The 17,769-nt window shown below is 39.9% G+C and overlaps 1 protein-coding gene across 7 annotated transcripts in view; it reads left to right on the forward strand.

Moving 5' to 3' along the window:
• The window catches only part of LOC138763323 (POC1 centriolar protein homolog A-like), a 169,901-nt gene that overhangs the window by 97,286 nt on the left and 54,846 nt on the right, over nucleotides 1-17,769 (forward strand). For all 7 annotated transcript variants that reach the window (XM_069937276.1, XM_069937277.1, XM_069937269.1 and 4 more), the window contains 2 exons: nucleotides 478-611; nucleotides 11,919-11,987. In XM_069937276.1, the coding sequence (XP_069793377.1) occupies nucleotides 478-611; nucleotides 11,919-11,987 (203 nt within the window). The remainder of the gene's footprint in view (nucleotides 1-477; nucleotides 612-11,918; nucleotides 11,988-17,769) is intronic.

A 17,769-nucleotide genomic window follows, 5' to 3' on the forward strand; every position in this document is an offset into this window, starting at 1 on the left:
AAATTATTACTTGTGGAAAAAAGGACACAAAAGAGAAATTTGTTAGCAATGAATTAAGATGTGGCACAAGATGCTCAAAGCAAGTTACACTTATTATAGTGGCCTTGGTGAAGACCTGCTCTGTTTGAGTTGTATGTGAGGATGCTGTGCCTGATCATTCTACATTGGTTTCAAAACTAATTGATACTTGTTTCTGAAAGTTGAAAAGTAAGGACCTAAAATTCATCTGTCTAAATTTTTAAAATGTAGGCATTATCCAAGTCTTAATCCAGTGGTTCCCTGGGATGCTATTTTTAAGCTTGTTTTCATTTTCAAAGTTCTGGGCCAAAATATGTTTTTTAACAGATGGAGGAATACTTTTCACCATGTTAAGGAACAGGGCATTGAATAAGGGTCATTGATTCCAAAGTAGTTCAGGTTTTCACCTTTTGATCTTCTGATGTGAGTTTAATTTGGGAAATCTTTAACTTATTGCAGTGCATTGTGCTGTGGTAAACTGCATCTCAATTCATCCATCTGGAAATTATCTGATCACTGCATCGAATGATTCAACACTGAAGATACTTGACTTATTGGAGGGCAAGTTACTGTACACTCTCCATGGTCATCAGGTGAGATGGTTTTATTAGAGTTCCATATTTCAGCCAGGATTCTTTTTGCTAATATTGAGGTTCTGTGTTTGCAGATTGTAACTTCGTGTTTGATTGTAGTGAGAGTTTGATTTTTATTTTCTAACTGCACCAGTTCATAACAAGTTACTTATTTTCGCAACATGTCAAAGAAGTTGGAATTAGGATGAGAATCTGTCTTAAGGTTTATAAGAACAACAATTCACATGTTTTTTCATCCTTTTGTTTCTTTTGAATTTAAGAAATTTCAACTTTTGCAACACACCGTTCATTCATTATGTTGAAAGGGTTCAAATTGCAATATTGTAAACCAGTGGTTCCCAAACTTTTTTTGGACTGCCAGGCCACAACACACACATACAATGAACACACAACTCTTTCTTGGCATTAGGGCTACCACAAATTTCAAACAACTAATCTAACACTATATACAAGCATATGTATTTCACAAATAAAACTTTTGGTAAACCAATTTATTTAGCAATATGAAAGGGTAAATTTACATCTCAACTGTAACTACATTGTCTTTGGGCTGATGGGAGCCCGATGGGCGGGCAGCTGGGACAAGGATCAGCTATCAGGAGCTCGATGGTTGGGCCGAGGATCAGCCATCAGATGTTGGATAGGCGGGTGGCCGGGACAAGGATCCACAATCGGGCCATCTGGAGCTCGATGGGTGGGCAGTCGGGGGGAGGAACAGCTGTTGGGAGCTCAATGGACAGGTGGTCGGAATGAGGATTAGCCATCGGGAGCTAGATGGACGGGCGGCTGGGGCGAGGATCTGTGATCGAGCCATCCGGACCAAAAATAGAGGGGGTCAGTGTATTTACACATAATTTAATGTACATTACACCCTGAAGATCATTTGAAATTCTTACAAACCTGGAGCCTTGGCCCTTGCAGACATGAATTGGTACATGTCCTGTCCAGAGCACGTCATCAAGAAACAAACAAACATTATCCGCCCTCTCTTTCTTCACTGCCCCCTGACAGCCCCCCTTTCTCCTCACCTCCTGCTTGGATCTTTCCACCACCCCCAGGGATGTGGAAGTGCTCATTTTTGGAATCACTATTGTAAATTATTCATCTGATTATGCTTGTGTAAATGCCAACCAATATATTTGTTCGTTGTCACCTTGCTATATTCTGAATCAGAATCATAATTTATTGTTATGAACATGTCACAAAATTTGTTGTTTTGTGGCACTACTTTTCAAAATAAATAAAATAGTACAAGAAAATGTAAAAGATAAAGTAACGTGGTGTCTGTGGTTCATTATTCATTCAGAAATCTGATGGCAGAGGGGAAGAAGTTACTTTTGTGCTGCTGGGTGCTCATCTTCAGCTTCTGTTCCTTTTACCCGATGGTAGCAGAGTGAAGAGGGCTTGACCTGAGTGGTGGGTGTCCTTGAGGATAGAGGCTGCTTCCTTAAGACATCGCCTCTTGTAGATGTCCCCGATAGAGTGAAGACTAGTGCCCGTGATGTCGCAGGCCGGATTGACAACCTTCTGTAGTTTATTTCTGTCCTGAGTGTTGTCACCTCCATACTAGACAATGATGCAACCAACTAGAATACTCTCCACAGTAATCTGTTGAAGTTTTTGAGAATTTTGGTGACATACTGGATCTCCTCAAACTCCTCTCAAAGTAGAGCTGCTAATGAGCCTTCTTTGTGATTGTATCAACATGAAGGCACCAGGACAGATCCTCAGAGATGTTGACACCCAGGAATTTGAAGTTCTTGGCCCTCTCCACTGCTGACTTATCGATGAGGACAGGTTCATGTTCTCCTGATTTGCTCCTGAAGTCCACAATCATCTCCTTCGGTCTGCTAATGTTGATTGTTGTAATGTTTAGAAGATTAAAGAGTGATTTAATCAGTATTGGAGCCTTGAAGCAGGAGTATGTTAAAAGTTAAAGCCAGGCATTTTGGGAATTTAAGTGGCTGGAATTCAGAACAAAATCTATACGAGGTCAGTGGCTAATTTTTAATTCTGTCATTGGTTGTTTTTTTTAAACAAGATGGCATAGGATTATGGGTCAAAATGCCTCATGGGAAATTGTCACATGTCAACCATGGTTTCATTAAATGACTGTCTCCTGTTGTCAAGCATTCTGGTAATTTATTACGTACCTTCTTTATTTAAATAAGTATTTGTAGTCAACAGATTTTACCACCAGGTTCCATGCCTGCAACATTATTTGATGTTTTAACTAGCAGTTGGTTCCCGAACTGTGTTTAATTCTTTACTCAACCTCTTAAGGTTTCTGACTGTTAGCTGGGGATAATGCTTTAAAACTTTCTTTGGCAATTATCTGTTTTTGGCTTTGTTATTTGTAATGCAGCCATTAACAACCTGCCTGAATTAAACTTTATTCCCAATGTTTGTGGTTCCTTTTATCCCTATTCATGGTTTAATGGAAGAAAAATAATATAATTGTATGACCAATGGATTGCTCTGTAATAGGTCAAATAGTCCTACTGCCTTCTCTCTATCTACTGTGCATCAATCCTATTTTATGTACTTGTGTTACTTCAGTCTTAAAGGATATATCAGTGACATCCTATCAAAGGAAACTTATACTCATCTATTTCTTTACACTCTTGGTGATAACTTAAAATTGGTGACATTGGGTCATTTGCTCCCCTGCCAGAAAAAGTTGTTATCCACATCTCCTTGAATTCCACTAACAGTTTTGGTTGGAATTGTTGGCACATATCCATATGAATAGCTTTTAGTCCTAGACTCCCACATATGCACTGCCAGTTCTGGAAATACGGGACTTGCTGAATGACGGATGGTACTTTATATTTTGTTATGCTCCATCTCTGAGCTTCACGTGGAATTTTCCATCTTTATGCTGTTAAATGACCTCTCAAGTCCAATACCAGGTCGTTTCAGGTGCAGAGTGAAACACGATAGGCTGCAGACACTGTGATTCCAGTAAAAACACTGAAATGCTAGAGGAATTCGGCTGGTCTTTTCAGCATCTATTGGAGAGAAAGATATATTGCTGATGTTTTGGGCCTGTGCCCTTCAAGGAATAAATCAGAAAAGGCAGAAGCAGGATATATCAGGATTTAAACAATGGGAGAGGAATCCAGATCAACAAAAGGTTGGATGTGGTAAGGGACTTGGTAGAATTTATCATGTCTTTGTGAAAGGAGACAAGGAATGGAGAGGCGACAGGGAAGGGAACAAAAGCCAGAGAAGTCAATATTAATGCCATCCGGTTGGAGGGTGCCCAGTCAGAAGATAAGATGTTGTTCTTCTAATTTACAGGTGGTCTCAGTACATGAGATCATGGACAGACATGTCGGAAAGGGAATGGGATGGAGAATTGAAGTAGGTGGCCACTGGGAGATCCACGCTATTGCATTAGACAGAGCGAAGGTGTTCAACAAAGCAATCTCCCAGTCTGTATCCAGTATCTCCAAATGTAGAGGAAACTACAGTGGGAGCACTGCAGATTCACAAGTGAAATGTTGCTTCTCTTGAAAGACTTTTTGGGGCCTCAAATGGTGCTGAGGGAGGAGGTGTGGGCACAAGTGGAGCATCTCCTGTGGTCACAGGGGTAGGCCCCAAGGGAATGATTGGTGGGGAGAGAGGAGTGGACAAGGGAGTCATGGAGGAAGGCAGAGAGAGGAGGAAAGGGATCACGTAGTAGATGGCAGAAATGGTGGAGAAGGATGTGTTTAATGCAGAGGCTGGCAGGGTGATAGGTGAGGACAAGAGAAATCCTGTCATTGTGTATGGGGGTTAAGGGGGCCAGGGCATATGTTTGGGTTATGGAGGATATACGAGTGAATGTCGAGTTGATGGTGATGGAGGAAAAATCATGTTGTTTGAAGAAGGAGACATCTCTGATGATCTGGCATGGAAGTCCTCATCCTGGGTGCAGATGCGACGGGATGGAATCCTTACAGGGATTGAAGAGGGTGTGAAGAAGTGTAGTCGAGGTAGCTGTGCAGGTTGGTTGGTTTGCAGAACTTGTCTGCTGAGAGTTTGTCTCCTGAAATGGAGACAGAGAGATCGAGGAAAGGGAGAGGGTTGCTAGAGATGAACCAAGTGAATTTGAGGTTGGGGTAGAAGTTGGCAGCAAAGTGGATGAAGTCATCATGAGTGTAGGTGCATGATTTGAAACCTTATAGATTTCAATGATGGTCTCAGCCCTGTGAATTAGGAGATAAAAGGGTAGGTTGATTTTTAGTTATTTTGTTTTAATATTTTTAATCTGTTTTTGTATGAATCTGATTCTTTTAGTTTTGATTATTTTTGATCATTTTGGGTTTTTCCAGTCTGCAAAGCTCCACCTCCAGTTAAATTCAGAAAGGTGTGAACTATGGGTATTGATTCTGGGAAGTGGGCCCATGGCAGTGTGATCAGTGTTGTACTTCAACAGAATCAATTACAATTGGAAAATAAATGAATATTTTCAGTATCTGTAAACTCTCTTTACCATTTTGCCTTTAGTAGAAATATTTCCAACATCTTTTGACTCTCCTCATTGTTAATTTTTGATATTATCTAGTTCAATATGATTTGTAAGTCTTCAGTTGATACACAATAAATGTCCTTAGATTTTGTAAACCTTTTACTTTCAAAATTGGATTGCTGATAAAATTAGTATATTGGTACAATTCTGTATTGTTAATTTCCATAGGAAATCTGGAAATATTATTTCTCCCTTCTAATTTTAACAATAAAGTTGTGTTAACATCTTGAAATATAAATGTTTTGAATATAATTATGCTAAGTGTTGTTTTGCTTTGTTTCAACTGATGTAAAGTTGGCAATGTACATGGAATAGTACAACATTCATGAGGAAAAAAAGTGGAAAATATGCAGCAGTTTAGAATGGTGCTTGTGCTTGCAGAACAGCTTGTTCAGAAAAATATGGCAGCTGTATTTATTTATATGGGTGAATGTGCCTGTCCAGACTTGACATATGTTTTTCTCTGGCAGCTCACTAATATTCTGGGAGGGAACTGAGGAAGTGATAGATTAGAAGGGGAAGTGATTGTATTCCAGAAATATGCTTTGACGTAATAAGATCTGTTTCAGGCGCCTGGTATGCAAGATACCAGCTGATCGTTGTTAGTTTACCCAGGGAATGTGGCCAAGTTTACATTCCTGTATATAAATATAGCATAGATGGTCCTTCCTCTCCAAGGTTGGTGTTAAGCAAGGACTTGTCTTTCTCAAACTGATGACATTTTACAGCTGTTTTTTCATATATGCACCTGTTTTTTGAAGGAAGTTAGTGATGGATTAATTGAACAAGAAAACTTGAGAGTTTGGGGATGTTAATTTTACATCTGAATATATTTAATCTGTTTTAGTTTAACAGTAATCACAAAGTCATTTCGTTAGAAAAATCTTTGGTGTCTTTGCAACCAGAGTATTTTCACATAAGATTATGTACATTTGGGGCAAATGAATTGGGACCAACAATACTTAGGCTAATACAGAATTGATTAAGTGGTGTTTATTCTGCTGCTTTTATTCTTCAAGTATCTGCTGTTCAGAACATTAGTTAAGTATGTGCATTCTTCCTATATATAAAAAACACTCGTAGGATTTGAAATGATTCTTCGTGACCATAAACCAGTTTTACTTTATATTAAATTAAGAGTCAAATTTCAGGATTATCTGTCCTTGAAATTAAATACCACATCAGAGTTTACATATTAAAAAAGGCAATCATTATTTTCATATTTCACTTCTCAAATTTCACTTCTCAAAGAAATATCTTTCAGATATTTCTGAAACATTTAAAATGGCAGCAGGTTCTGTGAAAATGTTCAGGGAAAATCTGCAAGCAGTAATTTCAGAAACTTGGAACACTCAATGTATTTGTTTAATTATTATACCAAAATAAGGAGAATTAACCATTTTTTTAATGCTTGTGAATACAATTATGAAATAATTTTACCATTGTAACTCTAATTTTTTAAAATCAGTGTGCTGGGCATTCTGCTTTGTGATATCAAGTTGATATTAGATACATTGGAAAAACTTTGTTTTGCATGCTATCCAAGCATATTGCAACAGGTAATACAATCATAAATACAAAGGTGAAGGGGTTAGTGATTAAAAACAACATTGCTAGATAAAAAACAGAAAAGACAAGTTCAAGGTATAGTGTTAAAGAGAAAAGTATAGTTCAATAGTGCAAGGCATCCTCTTTTACTCATGACAGGACCATTTTAAGATTCTGATAAAATCAGGAAAGAAACTGTTCTTAAATCTGAAGATGCATGTTTTCAAACTTGTTTATCTTCTACCCAATGGGAGAAGAGAGTGTGGCTAGTGTGGGATGTGTCTTTTAATATGTTGGCTGGTTTCACAATGCAGTGGAAGGTGAAGAACTTACCAGAAGGGAGGTTGATTTATGTGATGGCTTCAGCTGCATTCACGTCTCTGCAATTTCCGGCAGTCTTGGAAAGAACAGTTTATATTCCAAGAGTGATGCATCCAAATAGGGCACTTTCTATTCTTTGTTGACTCAAAGAAATCAAGTAGGATGTCATATATGTGCTCAGAGCAGTGTAGTGTGACTTTCTTCAGATCCTAATATGTCAGCATCTGCGTATAAGCAGAGAGGAGTAAAGCCTGATATCTGATTTTCCCAAATGGAGGAATGGCGCACTAGGCAGTAGGTTGTGTGGCAGTGGTTGAGTTTGTTGGGTCTCTAATGGGAGAGTAGGTAGGGTGATGGTACTTTTAGATGGTGGTTCCATGGGGAATGCCTGCAAGGTGTTTTTCATGGGTTAGCCCACTCCTCAATCTAGTGTGTAAGCTAAATACTTCCTCTAGTCACACTTTCCTTTTGTAGCTTTGAGGTCTTGATTCACCTGAAGGTATTGGCTTACATGTGGAGCAATTGCACGTAATGGCTAGATCTCAGGCTGCAGTTTCTGAGGACCTGAAGCCCTAACCCAAGAATACTTTGTTGACCTTCAACAGCTTGCTGTTGTTAAAGACCTTTTTTAATGATTTTTGTATGTTTATGACAATCAGACACTTACATTTCAAATGGGTTTAAGTAATTACAGAGCAAAATTGTCTTTATTTTTGTGATTTTCCAGAATTATTTTCAGCAAACACCCACTTAAGTGTAATGTTTAAAAAAGCTTGGTGACCCCATTAAAATGAATGGTGTCAAACTAGTTGTTTACTTTTAGTGCTGATGGATAGGATGTGAATTGCATCTGGTAACTCCACTGAAATCAGTGATAAATACATAGATGGGTGGAGGTAAAATGCTTCGGCAACTGGGCTGCAGCTTCTCTCTGACTTCTACATTTCAATAAACAAACACAGAAGTCAGAAATAAGCTAATCCACAAGGAGGACATTAGCAATGATTCTCTGTGGAGTTGTCAGGTGTACGTAAGAATGTTTTAGTCTGTTGGGCTAATAAATGATGGCAGTGTAATCAGAAATGTTGTACCTATTCTCTTCCACTTATTTGAAGTATAGATACATCATGACTGCTCAATTTCAAAAATGTCTTGAGAAATGTGTAAATCCTATGGAGTGATATCTAGGGTAATTTACTTTAGCATATTTTATTCATTTTTACCCTGATTCTATCTTGCTCCCTTCCCTCTGTAAATTATCAGACTACTTATTCAGTAGCAAGAATTTTTAAACAGCTAAGACCAAGCCCTGAGACTTCTTTTCGTGCCAGGAACTTTTTGCCAAATCATTAAATAACTCAATTGTACAACTGACTAGGCTAAAATAGACCATTCATAATTTGAAGGAAGTAAGAACACTGAGGTTGAAGTAAAAACACAAAGCTGGAGAAACTCAGCAGGTCAAACAGTGTCCTTTATGTAGCAAAGATAAAGACACATAACCAATGTTTTGGGTTGAGCCCTTCATCAAGGAATGGAAAATATCGGCAGGTGTAGTAAATAATCAGTTTTGCGGATTCACAAGAGAAGTGTTACTTCACTTGAAAGGCTTGTTTGAGGCCCCGGACTCTGGGGAGGGAGGAGGTGTGGGAGCAAGTATGGCACTTCAAGTGACCACAGGGGAAGGTACTAGAGAGAGGGGCATGGTGATTGGTAGGGAGGGATGAGTGCATGAGGGAGTCACGGAGGGAGTGGTCCCTATGGAAGGCAGAGAGGAGAGGAAAGGGGAAGATGTGTCTGATAGTGGGATCCCATTGTAAGTACTGGAAATTTTGGAGGGTAATGTGTTGGATGCAGACAAAGGGTATCCTGTGTTTGTTGAATCCAGGGATTGAGGTAGCCAGAGCAGATGAGTGGGAAATTGGAAGAGATGCAGGTGAGGGCTGAGTTTATGGTGCCGGAGGGGAACCCACATTGGTCTCAGGTGATCATTTAAAATTATCTGGACTAGAATATTTCATCTGAAATATCTGCTTTCTTCCACCAATGTGGCTTCCCCTCCAGCACCATCAACTTTGTCCTCACCATGATCTCCTCCATTTTCCCCTTTTCTGGCCTGGCCCTCTCTGCCCCTAGATACTGAAAATACAGGATTCCCTTTGCCCTTATGGACCACCCCATCAGCCTCCATTTCCAATACATTATCCTCCGGACTTTCCAGCTCTTAAAATGGGACCCCACTACCAGACACATCTTCCCCTCATCTCTCTCTGCTTTCCATAGAAACCTCTCCCTCCTTGACTCCTTCATGCACTCAACCCTCCCTACCAATAGCACCCCCTCCCGGCACCTCCTCCTATGGCCATTGGAGGTGCCATACTTGCGCACATACCTCCTTCCTCCCCAAAGTTCTGGGCCTCAAACAGAACTTTCAAGTGAAGCAACACTTCACTGTATATATCCACAGAACTGATTTACTCCCTTTGTGGCCTTCTCTACATCAAAGACACTGGGTGCAGATTGGGAGATCGCTTCATTTCGCACCTTTGCTCTGTCCACAGTAGTGACAAGGACCTCCCAGTGGCCCACCATTTCAGTTCTGCGCCCCACTCTTATTCTCACATGTCTGTCCATGGCCTTATACTATCATACTACCAAGAACCCCGTAAATTGGAGGAACAACATCTGATTTTTCATCTGGGTTCTCTCCAGCCAGATCGCTTTAACATCGACTTCTCTGGTTTCTGCTAATGTGCTCTGCTTTCTCCCTCCCTTCCCTTCTCCTTGTCTCCTTTCTCTCAGCTCTGCACCCCCTTCCCTTCCTTCTCCATCTATTACCTCCTGCCCTTGCTACCATGATCCTCCCCAACCCCTCCTCCTTATCTTTTGTTTGGACACCTGCCGACATTTTTCCATACCTTGATGAAGGGCTCAAGCCCGAAACGCCAGTTATGTATCTTTATCTATGCTATATAAAGGACATTGTTTGACCTGCTGAGTTTATCCAATTTTCATGTCCCATTTGATCTGCTGATAGCAACACAAAGTCTATTTATTTCAACTTCATTAATACTTCTTGACTCCATTGCTGACTGTTCATCTATTATGAAACTCTAATCCATGCCTTTGTTCTGTTTTAGATGTAATAGTTTTAACACCTGTTTGATTATTCATTCATCTTTTACCTCACATAGATTTAAACTCATCGTAGACTGCTCTCTGTATCTGACCTTGCAGCAGTTCTTTGAGTGGTGTCAACAACCTTGCACTCAACATTAGCAGAACCAAGGAGATGATTGTGGACTTCAAGAAGGAGTCAGGAAAACATGACCCAGTCCTCATCAAGGGCTCAGTAGTGGAGAGAGTTAAGAACTTCACATTCCTGGGTGTCAGCAGCTCCAAGGATCTGTCCAGGAGCCTCCACGTTGATGTAATCACAAAGAAGGCTCACCAGCGGCTATACTTAGTGAGGTGCTTGAGGAGATTTGGTATGTCACTGAAGAAAATTTCTACAGGGTGTACCGAGGAGAGCATACTGGCTGGTTGCATCATTGTCTGGTATGGAGGCGGCGAATCTCAGGACAAGAATAAACTTCAGAGGGTTGTTAACTCAGCCTGCGATACCATAGGCACTAGACTCCACTCCATCAAGGACATCTGCATGAGGCGTTGTCTTAAAAAAAACCAGCCTCTGTCATCAAAGACGCCCACTACCAAGACCATGCCCTCTTCATTCTGCTACCATCAGGACAAAGGTACAGGAGCCTGAAGACGAGCACTCAGTGGCACAAGGTCAGCTTCTTCCCCGCTGCCATCAGATTCCTGAATAATCAATGAACAAAAGACACTGCCTGACTTTTTATGCACCACTATTTTAATTTTTTTATCTAAGATAGTTCAGATATGAATGTTTGCTCTCTGATGCTACTGCAAAACAGAATTTCATGACTTGTTCTTGACAATAAATTCTGATTTTGATCCATTGTTTGTTTTTTTCTCCTGTGGTCTCTGTTCTATATCAGCACCCAGTTAAGCAATGCCTCAGTTTTGAAATTCTCATCTTGCTTTCAAATACATCATGATCTAGCTTCTTCCTACCCACAAACTCCACTAGCTTGGAAGTATTTTTTTTACTCTTTAGTCCTTTCGCATACATCTGATTTTAATTTTTGCTCCATTGCCGATTGTGCCTATGGTGGCTGAGTGATAAGTTTAGGAATTTCCTCCATTGATCAATTATATTTATTTTTCAGTTAAGATGCTTTTTGAGACCTAATTTTTAGCAATGTACATTTGCAAAATGCCTTTGGCTGGTTGCTATAATCCCATTGGATTATGTAAAGTTATTATTGTTGTGTTCCAATGACTTCAAGTTTCAACTTGACTCCATGGAAGGAGAATGTTTATCTTCCAAGCTTCTGGGAATGAATTTTAAATCCACTTATAGCAGAAGCTAAGAACCCTATTCCTATTAGTTCATCTTATTTACAGTGGAGAAAGAGAAGAAATTTTTAAAATTATTCAAGAGAATTTATACAGGCTTCTAAACAGCATATTGTGGAAGCAGCGTGGACATTTTTCCCCACTAATCTTCATGTGATACAGCTGGAGAATGATGTGTTTAGTAATCTAATGTACATTTCTGTTCAAATTTTCTTGACATCCAAACCTGGCTTTTTGTGAGTTTGAATGAACAGATATTTGAATAGGTCAAATAAATGCTGAGGATGAAGCATTATCTTTAATAAATCCAATTTACAAGCAGGGCAGAGGAAGTTGACTGTTTTGGAAGCAATTTCATCGTCACATGTTTACCATCTGCACAAATACAGTCGTTTTCTGTAGGATTTTCAGCATTGAAAACATTGCTTAATGAAGTGTGAATTAAAAATAATGTGCAATTATTTATCGTCTGTTTGAAGGGTCCAGTGACTTGTGTAGTTTTTTCCACTGCTGGTGACTTCTTTGCTTCGGGTGGTTCAGATGAACAGGTAGGTGTCTCTTTTTAAAAAAAAAATAAGTAAATTTTTGAATGCAACTTATATGTCTCTCCTGCACTTTGGTGTATTAAACTATAATAACAGGATCTGCAGCCTTTCTTGTTTAACTTGCTTATGACTTCCTTATGTTTAAAATGCAGTTCTGTTTCAATGTTTAAATAATTATTAAACATTTAATAGGGTGTTAATCTGGAATCGTAGTCGTATAAGCACAGAAACTGGCCCTGCAGTTCTCGGAGTTCATGCTGACCACCAATCATACTCTAATCCAGGTGAGGTAATAAGTGAGGTGTTTGCATCAGTATTTACCAAGGGGAAGAACAGTGATAAGGAGCATAAAATAGAGAATGTTCATGTTTTAGGGCATTTTGAGTCAAGGAAGAGGTGGTGTTTGATCTTTCAAGGAGCATTAAGGTGGATAGTTTCTTTAGTCTGATGGGATATATCATACTATATGGAAAGTGCAGATATGGCTGGGGTGTTGACAAAGATCTTTGCATCATCTTGAGTATCAGGAGAGGGCCAAAAGAACTGGAGAGGAGCTAATGTTAATCTTTGTTCAATAAGGAGAAAACAGATAATCTGAGAAATCATAGGCCAGTAAGCTTCACATCAGTGTAGGTAAACTACTGGAAAAGATACTTAGGGACTGGATATATGCACATTGGAAAGCCTTGATCTATTTAGGAAGAGACAGCCTAATTTTGGAGGATCAGGTCGGGTCTTACCAATTTAATTGAGATTTTTGAAGAGAGCATTTTGGAGATAGTAATCATAATTTAATCTTCTTTGCAATACATTGGAGAGAGATAGCAACAAACAAGTTCGAAAAACTTTTAATTGGAGTAAGGGGAATTATGACGCTGTCAGGCAGGAAATTGGAAACAGATGTTCTCAGGGAAAAGTACAGAAGAAATGTGGCCTATGTTCAGGGGATCTTGGTGTGAAGTTCTTCATGGGTATGTTTCAATAAGACAGGGAAGTTATGGTAAGGTACAGGAACTGTGGTGTACAAAGGCTGTTAAAAAAAATCTAGTCAAGAAGAAAAGAAAAAAGCTTACAAAAGGTTCAGAGAGCTAGGTAATGTTAGAGGTCTAGAAGATTACAAGGCCAATGGGAAGAATCTTAAAAGGAAATTAGGAGAGCCAGAAGGACCCATGAGAAGGTCTTGACGAGCAGGATTAAGGAAAACACCAAGGCATTCTACAAGTATGTGAAAAGCAAGAGGATAAGACATGAAAGAATAGGACCTATCAAGTTGACAGTGGGAAAATGTGTATGGAACTGGAAGAAATAGCAGGAGTAGTTCATGAATACTTTACTTCAGTATTCATTATGGAAAAGGATCTCGGTGATTGTAGTGATGAGTTGCAGCAGACTGAAGTGCTTGAGCATGTAGATTATGAGAAAGAATGTGCTGGAGCTTTTGGAAAACATTAAGTTGAATAAGTCACTGGGACCAGATGAGATGCACCCCAGGCGAGGGAGGAGATTGTGAGAGGCGAGGGAGGAGATTGCTGAACCTCTGGTGATGATCTTTGAATTATCATTGGGAATGGGAGAGGTATGGGAGGATTGGAGGGTCGTGGATTTTGTTCCTTTTTTCAAGAAAGGGAGTAGAGATAGCTCAGGAAATTATAGACCAGTGATTCTTACTTCAGTGGTTGGTAAGTTGATGGAGAAAATCCTGAGAGGCAGGATTTATGAACATTTGGAAAGGTGTAATATGATTAGGAATAGTCAGCATGGCTTGATAGAAGGCAGGTCGTGCCTTATGAGTCTGATTGAATTTTTTAAGGATGTGACTAAATACGTTGATGAAGGAAGAGCAGTAGATGCTGTGTATATGGATTTCAGCAAGGCATTTGATAAGGTACCCCATGCAAGGCTTAACAAGACAGTAAGGAGGCATGGGATCCAAGAGGACATTGCTTTGTGGATCTGTAACTGGCTTACCCACAGAAGGCAAAAATTGGTTGTAGCCAGGTCATATTCAGCATGGAGGTCGGTGACCAGTGGTGTTCCTCAGAGATCTGTTCTGGGACCCTTACTCTTTGTGATTTTTATAAATGACCTATCAGAGGTTGCAGTGGGACATTGATAGGATGCAAAACTGGACTGAGAAGGGGCAGATGGAGTTCAACCCAAATAAGCATGATGGTTCATTTTGGTCCGTCAAATATGATGCCAGAACATAGTATTAATGGTAAGACTATTGGCAATGTGGAGGTTCAGAGGGATTTTGGGGTCTGAGTCCATAGGATACCCAATTCTGTGGTTAAGAATTGGTGTATTAGGAACATAGGAAGTAGGAACAGGAGTAGGCCAAAAATGGCCCATCGAGCCTGCTCCACCATTCAATAAGATCATGGCTGATCTAATTTATGACCTAACTCCACCTACCTGCCTTCTCCCCATATCCCCAAATTCCTCTATCATGTAAAAATTTATCTAACCAAATTTTAAATATGTCGAATGAAGCAGCCTCAACCACTTCCCTGGATAGAGAATTCCAAACATTCACTACTCTCTGGGAAAAACTATTTTTCCTCATCTCTGTCCTAAATCTACTCACCCAAATTTTGAGACTGTGTCCTCTAGTTTTAGTTTCCCCGGCCAGCTCAAAACATCTATCCTATCCATACCCTTCAAAATTCTATATGTTTCTATAAGATCTCTCATTCTTCTGAACTCGAGCGAATACAATCCTAGATGATTTAATCTTTCATCATAAGTCAATCCCTTCATCCCAGGGATCAACCTAGTAAACCTCCTCTGGACCGTCTCCAAAGCCAGTATATCCTTTCTCAAATATGGAGACCAGAACTGGACACAGTACTCCAGGTGCGGTCTCACCAGTACCTTATACAGTTGCAATATTACCTCCCTACTCTTGAATTCAATTCCTTTAGTGATGAAGCCCAACATTCCATTTGCCTTCTTGATAACCTGCTGCACCTGCAACCTAACTTTTTTGCGATTCATGCACAAGCACTCCCAACTCCCTCTGAACAACAGCAAGCTGTAGTTTTTCACCCTTTAAATAATATTCAGCTCTTTTATTTTTCTTGCCAAAGTGGATAACCTCACACTTACTAACATTGTACTCCATATGTTAGACCTTTGCCCAATCATCCAGCTTAACTATATCTCTCTGCAGACTCTCCACATCCTCATTACAATTTGCTCTTCCACTCAATTTGGTGTAATCCGCAAACTTGGCTACACCACATTTTGTCCCCTCCTCCAAGTCATCAATGTAAATGATGAACAGTTGTGGGCCTAGCACCAACCCCTGCGGCACCCCACTTACCACTCTCTGGCAACCTGAAAAACTCCCACTTATCCCGACCCTCTGCCTCCTGTCAGACAACCAATTTTCAATCCATGCCAATATACTTCCCTGGGCTCCTCTTTCCTGTAACTTGTGTGGCACCTTGTCAAATGCTTTCTGGAAATCCAAATACACATCAACCTGTTCCCCTCTATCCCGCACCCATTATATCCTCAAAGAATCCTAACAAGTTTGTCAAATAAGATCTTCCCTTTCTAAAACCATGCTGCATCTGCCTTACTTTCCAAAAGTTTCACTATTTCATCTTTAATGACGGCTTCAAGCATTTTTCCAACTACAGACGTCAAGCTAATTGGCCGATAATTTCCATTCTTCTGTCAACATCCCTTCTTAAAAGGTGGTGTGACATTTGCTGTCTTCCAGTCTGCCGGGACCTGCCCAAAATCCAAGGAATTTTGGTATACGACCACCAATGCATCAACTATAACTTCTGCCATTTCCTTCAGAACCCTTGGATGCATATCATCAGGACCAGGTGATTTGTCTGGCTTTAGTCCCATTAGTTTCTCCATCACTACTTCCTCTGTAACAACTATTTTATCAAGGCCCTCCCCAACATTCGCATCCTTAACTCCGTACTTGGGCATGCTGGACGTGTCTTTAACCGTGAAGACTGACACAAAATATTTGTTTAATGCCTCGGCCATTTCCTCATTTCTTGCTACCACTTTTCCTTTCACATCCTCCAAGGGTCCTATGTTAATTCTGGCCACCCTCTTCCGTTTTAAATATTTATAAAATTTTTTGCTTTCTGTTTTTATATTTTGTGCCATTTTACTTTCATAATCTTTTTTCCCATTTCTTATTACCCGCTTTGTAACCCTTGTTGTCTCTTAAAGTTATCCCAATCTTCCAGTTTCCCATTGCTCTTTGCAGCTTTGTACACCTGCGCCTTCAATTTTATACTCTCCCTTATTTCCTTTGTTAACCACGGTTGATTTTTCCCTCCCTTGCTGCCCTTTTTCCTGACCAGAATATATTTTTGTTGAGCATTACAAAATATTTCTTTGAAAATCTTCCACTGTTCCTCAACTGTTTCATCAATTAGCCTGTGCTCCCAGTCCACTCTGCCCAATTCCTCCCTCATCCTATGGTAGTCACCCCTGTTTAAGCATAATATATTAGTTTTAGATCTAACTATTTCCCCTTCCATCTTAATGAGAAATTCAATCATACTATGATAGCTATTTCCCAGATGGTCTCTGACTATTACATCATTTACTCTACCTATCTCATTGCACAACACTAGATCCAGGAGAGCATTTTCTCTTGTTGCTCCTTAACATGCTGCTCAAGAAAGCTATCGCAGAATCATTCTATGAAGTCCTCTTCCAGACTCCCATATAACCATTTACGGAATGGAAACAGGCCATGTTGGCCTTTCGAGTCCGCACCGGTTCACTGATTTTGTGCGCCCTCTTCAGGCATTGGTCCCGGTAGATCTTCATTCAATAACGATGGGCGAATTCAATGCAGGTGGAATCAGTCGTAGAAATGTTTGTGAAACGTGCAGTTCAATACTTCTGGGCACATTCAATACAGGGTCAATCTAAAATTTGAACCACCCTGATTAACCTCCCATGAGGGACTTTGTCAAAGGCCTTTCTAAAGTGACCAGCTTGATTTTCCCAATCTATGTGGAAGTTAAAATCCCCCATGACTACTGAGGTATCATTATTACATGCCTCACTGATCTATTTATTTCCTGTGCCACTAAACTATTGTTATTTGGTGGGCGATAGATAACACCCACCAATAATTTTTTCCCTTTCTTATTCTTTATCTCTACCCAAATGGTCTCAACATTATGCTCTTTAGATCTTATATCATCCCTCACTATTGCCTGGAGCTCATCTCTGATTAAGAGTGCAACTGCACTTCCCTTACCATCCTGTCTATCTCTTTGCACCACCTGATACCCTTGAAAGTTGAATTCCTATTTAGGGTCACCTTGTAGCCATGTTTCCATGATGGCTACCAAATCATAGGCATGGGTACAGATTTGCGCCTCAAGTTCACTAACCTTATTTCTAATACTGCGGGCATTCAGATAAAGTCCCCTTATGCTCTTGTTCTTTTAATATCTAGTGACTTCTGTAACCTTTTCTTTTGATTTTTCTGCCCACTATTTTTCTTTGTAATTTTCTGAACACTATCATTGACCCGAAAACTCACTGCACCGTCTGTTTTTTTTTACTTTCTCCGCCCAACATTACTTTTCCTATTTTACTTTTCCTGGCCATTTCTTTATCTTCCCTACCCTTTTCCCTATCACTCAGGTTCCCATACCCCTGCCAAATTAGTTTAAACCTTCATTAATTGTGGAATTTAATTTAAGAGCCGAGAGGTAATGTTCCAGCTATATAGGACCCTGATCAGACTCTACTTGGAGTACTGTGTTCATTTCTGGTCATCTCA

Source organism: Narcine bancroftii, chromosome 5, assembly GCF_036971445.1.
Source record: "Narcine bancroftii isolate sNarBan1 chromosome 5, sNarBan1.hap1, whole genome shotgun sequence".
In the NCBI taxonomy this organism is placed as follows: Eukaryota; Metazoa; Chordata; class Chondrichthyes; order Torpediniformes; family Narcinidae; genus Narcine; species Narcine bancroftii.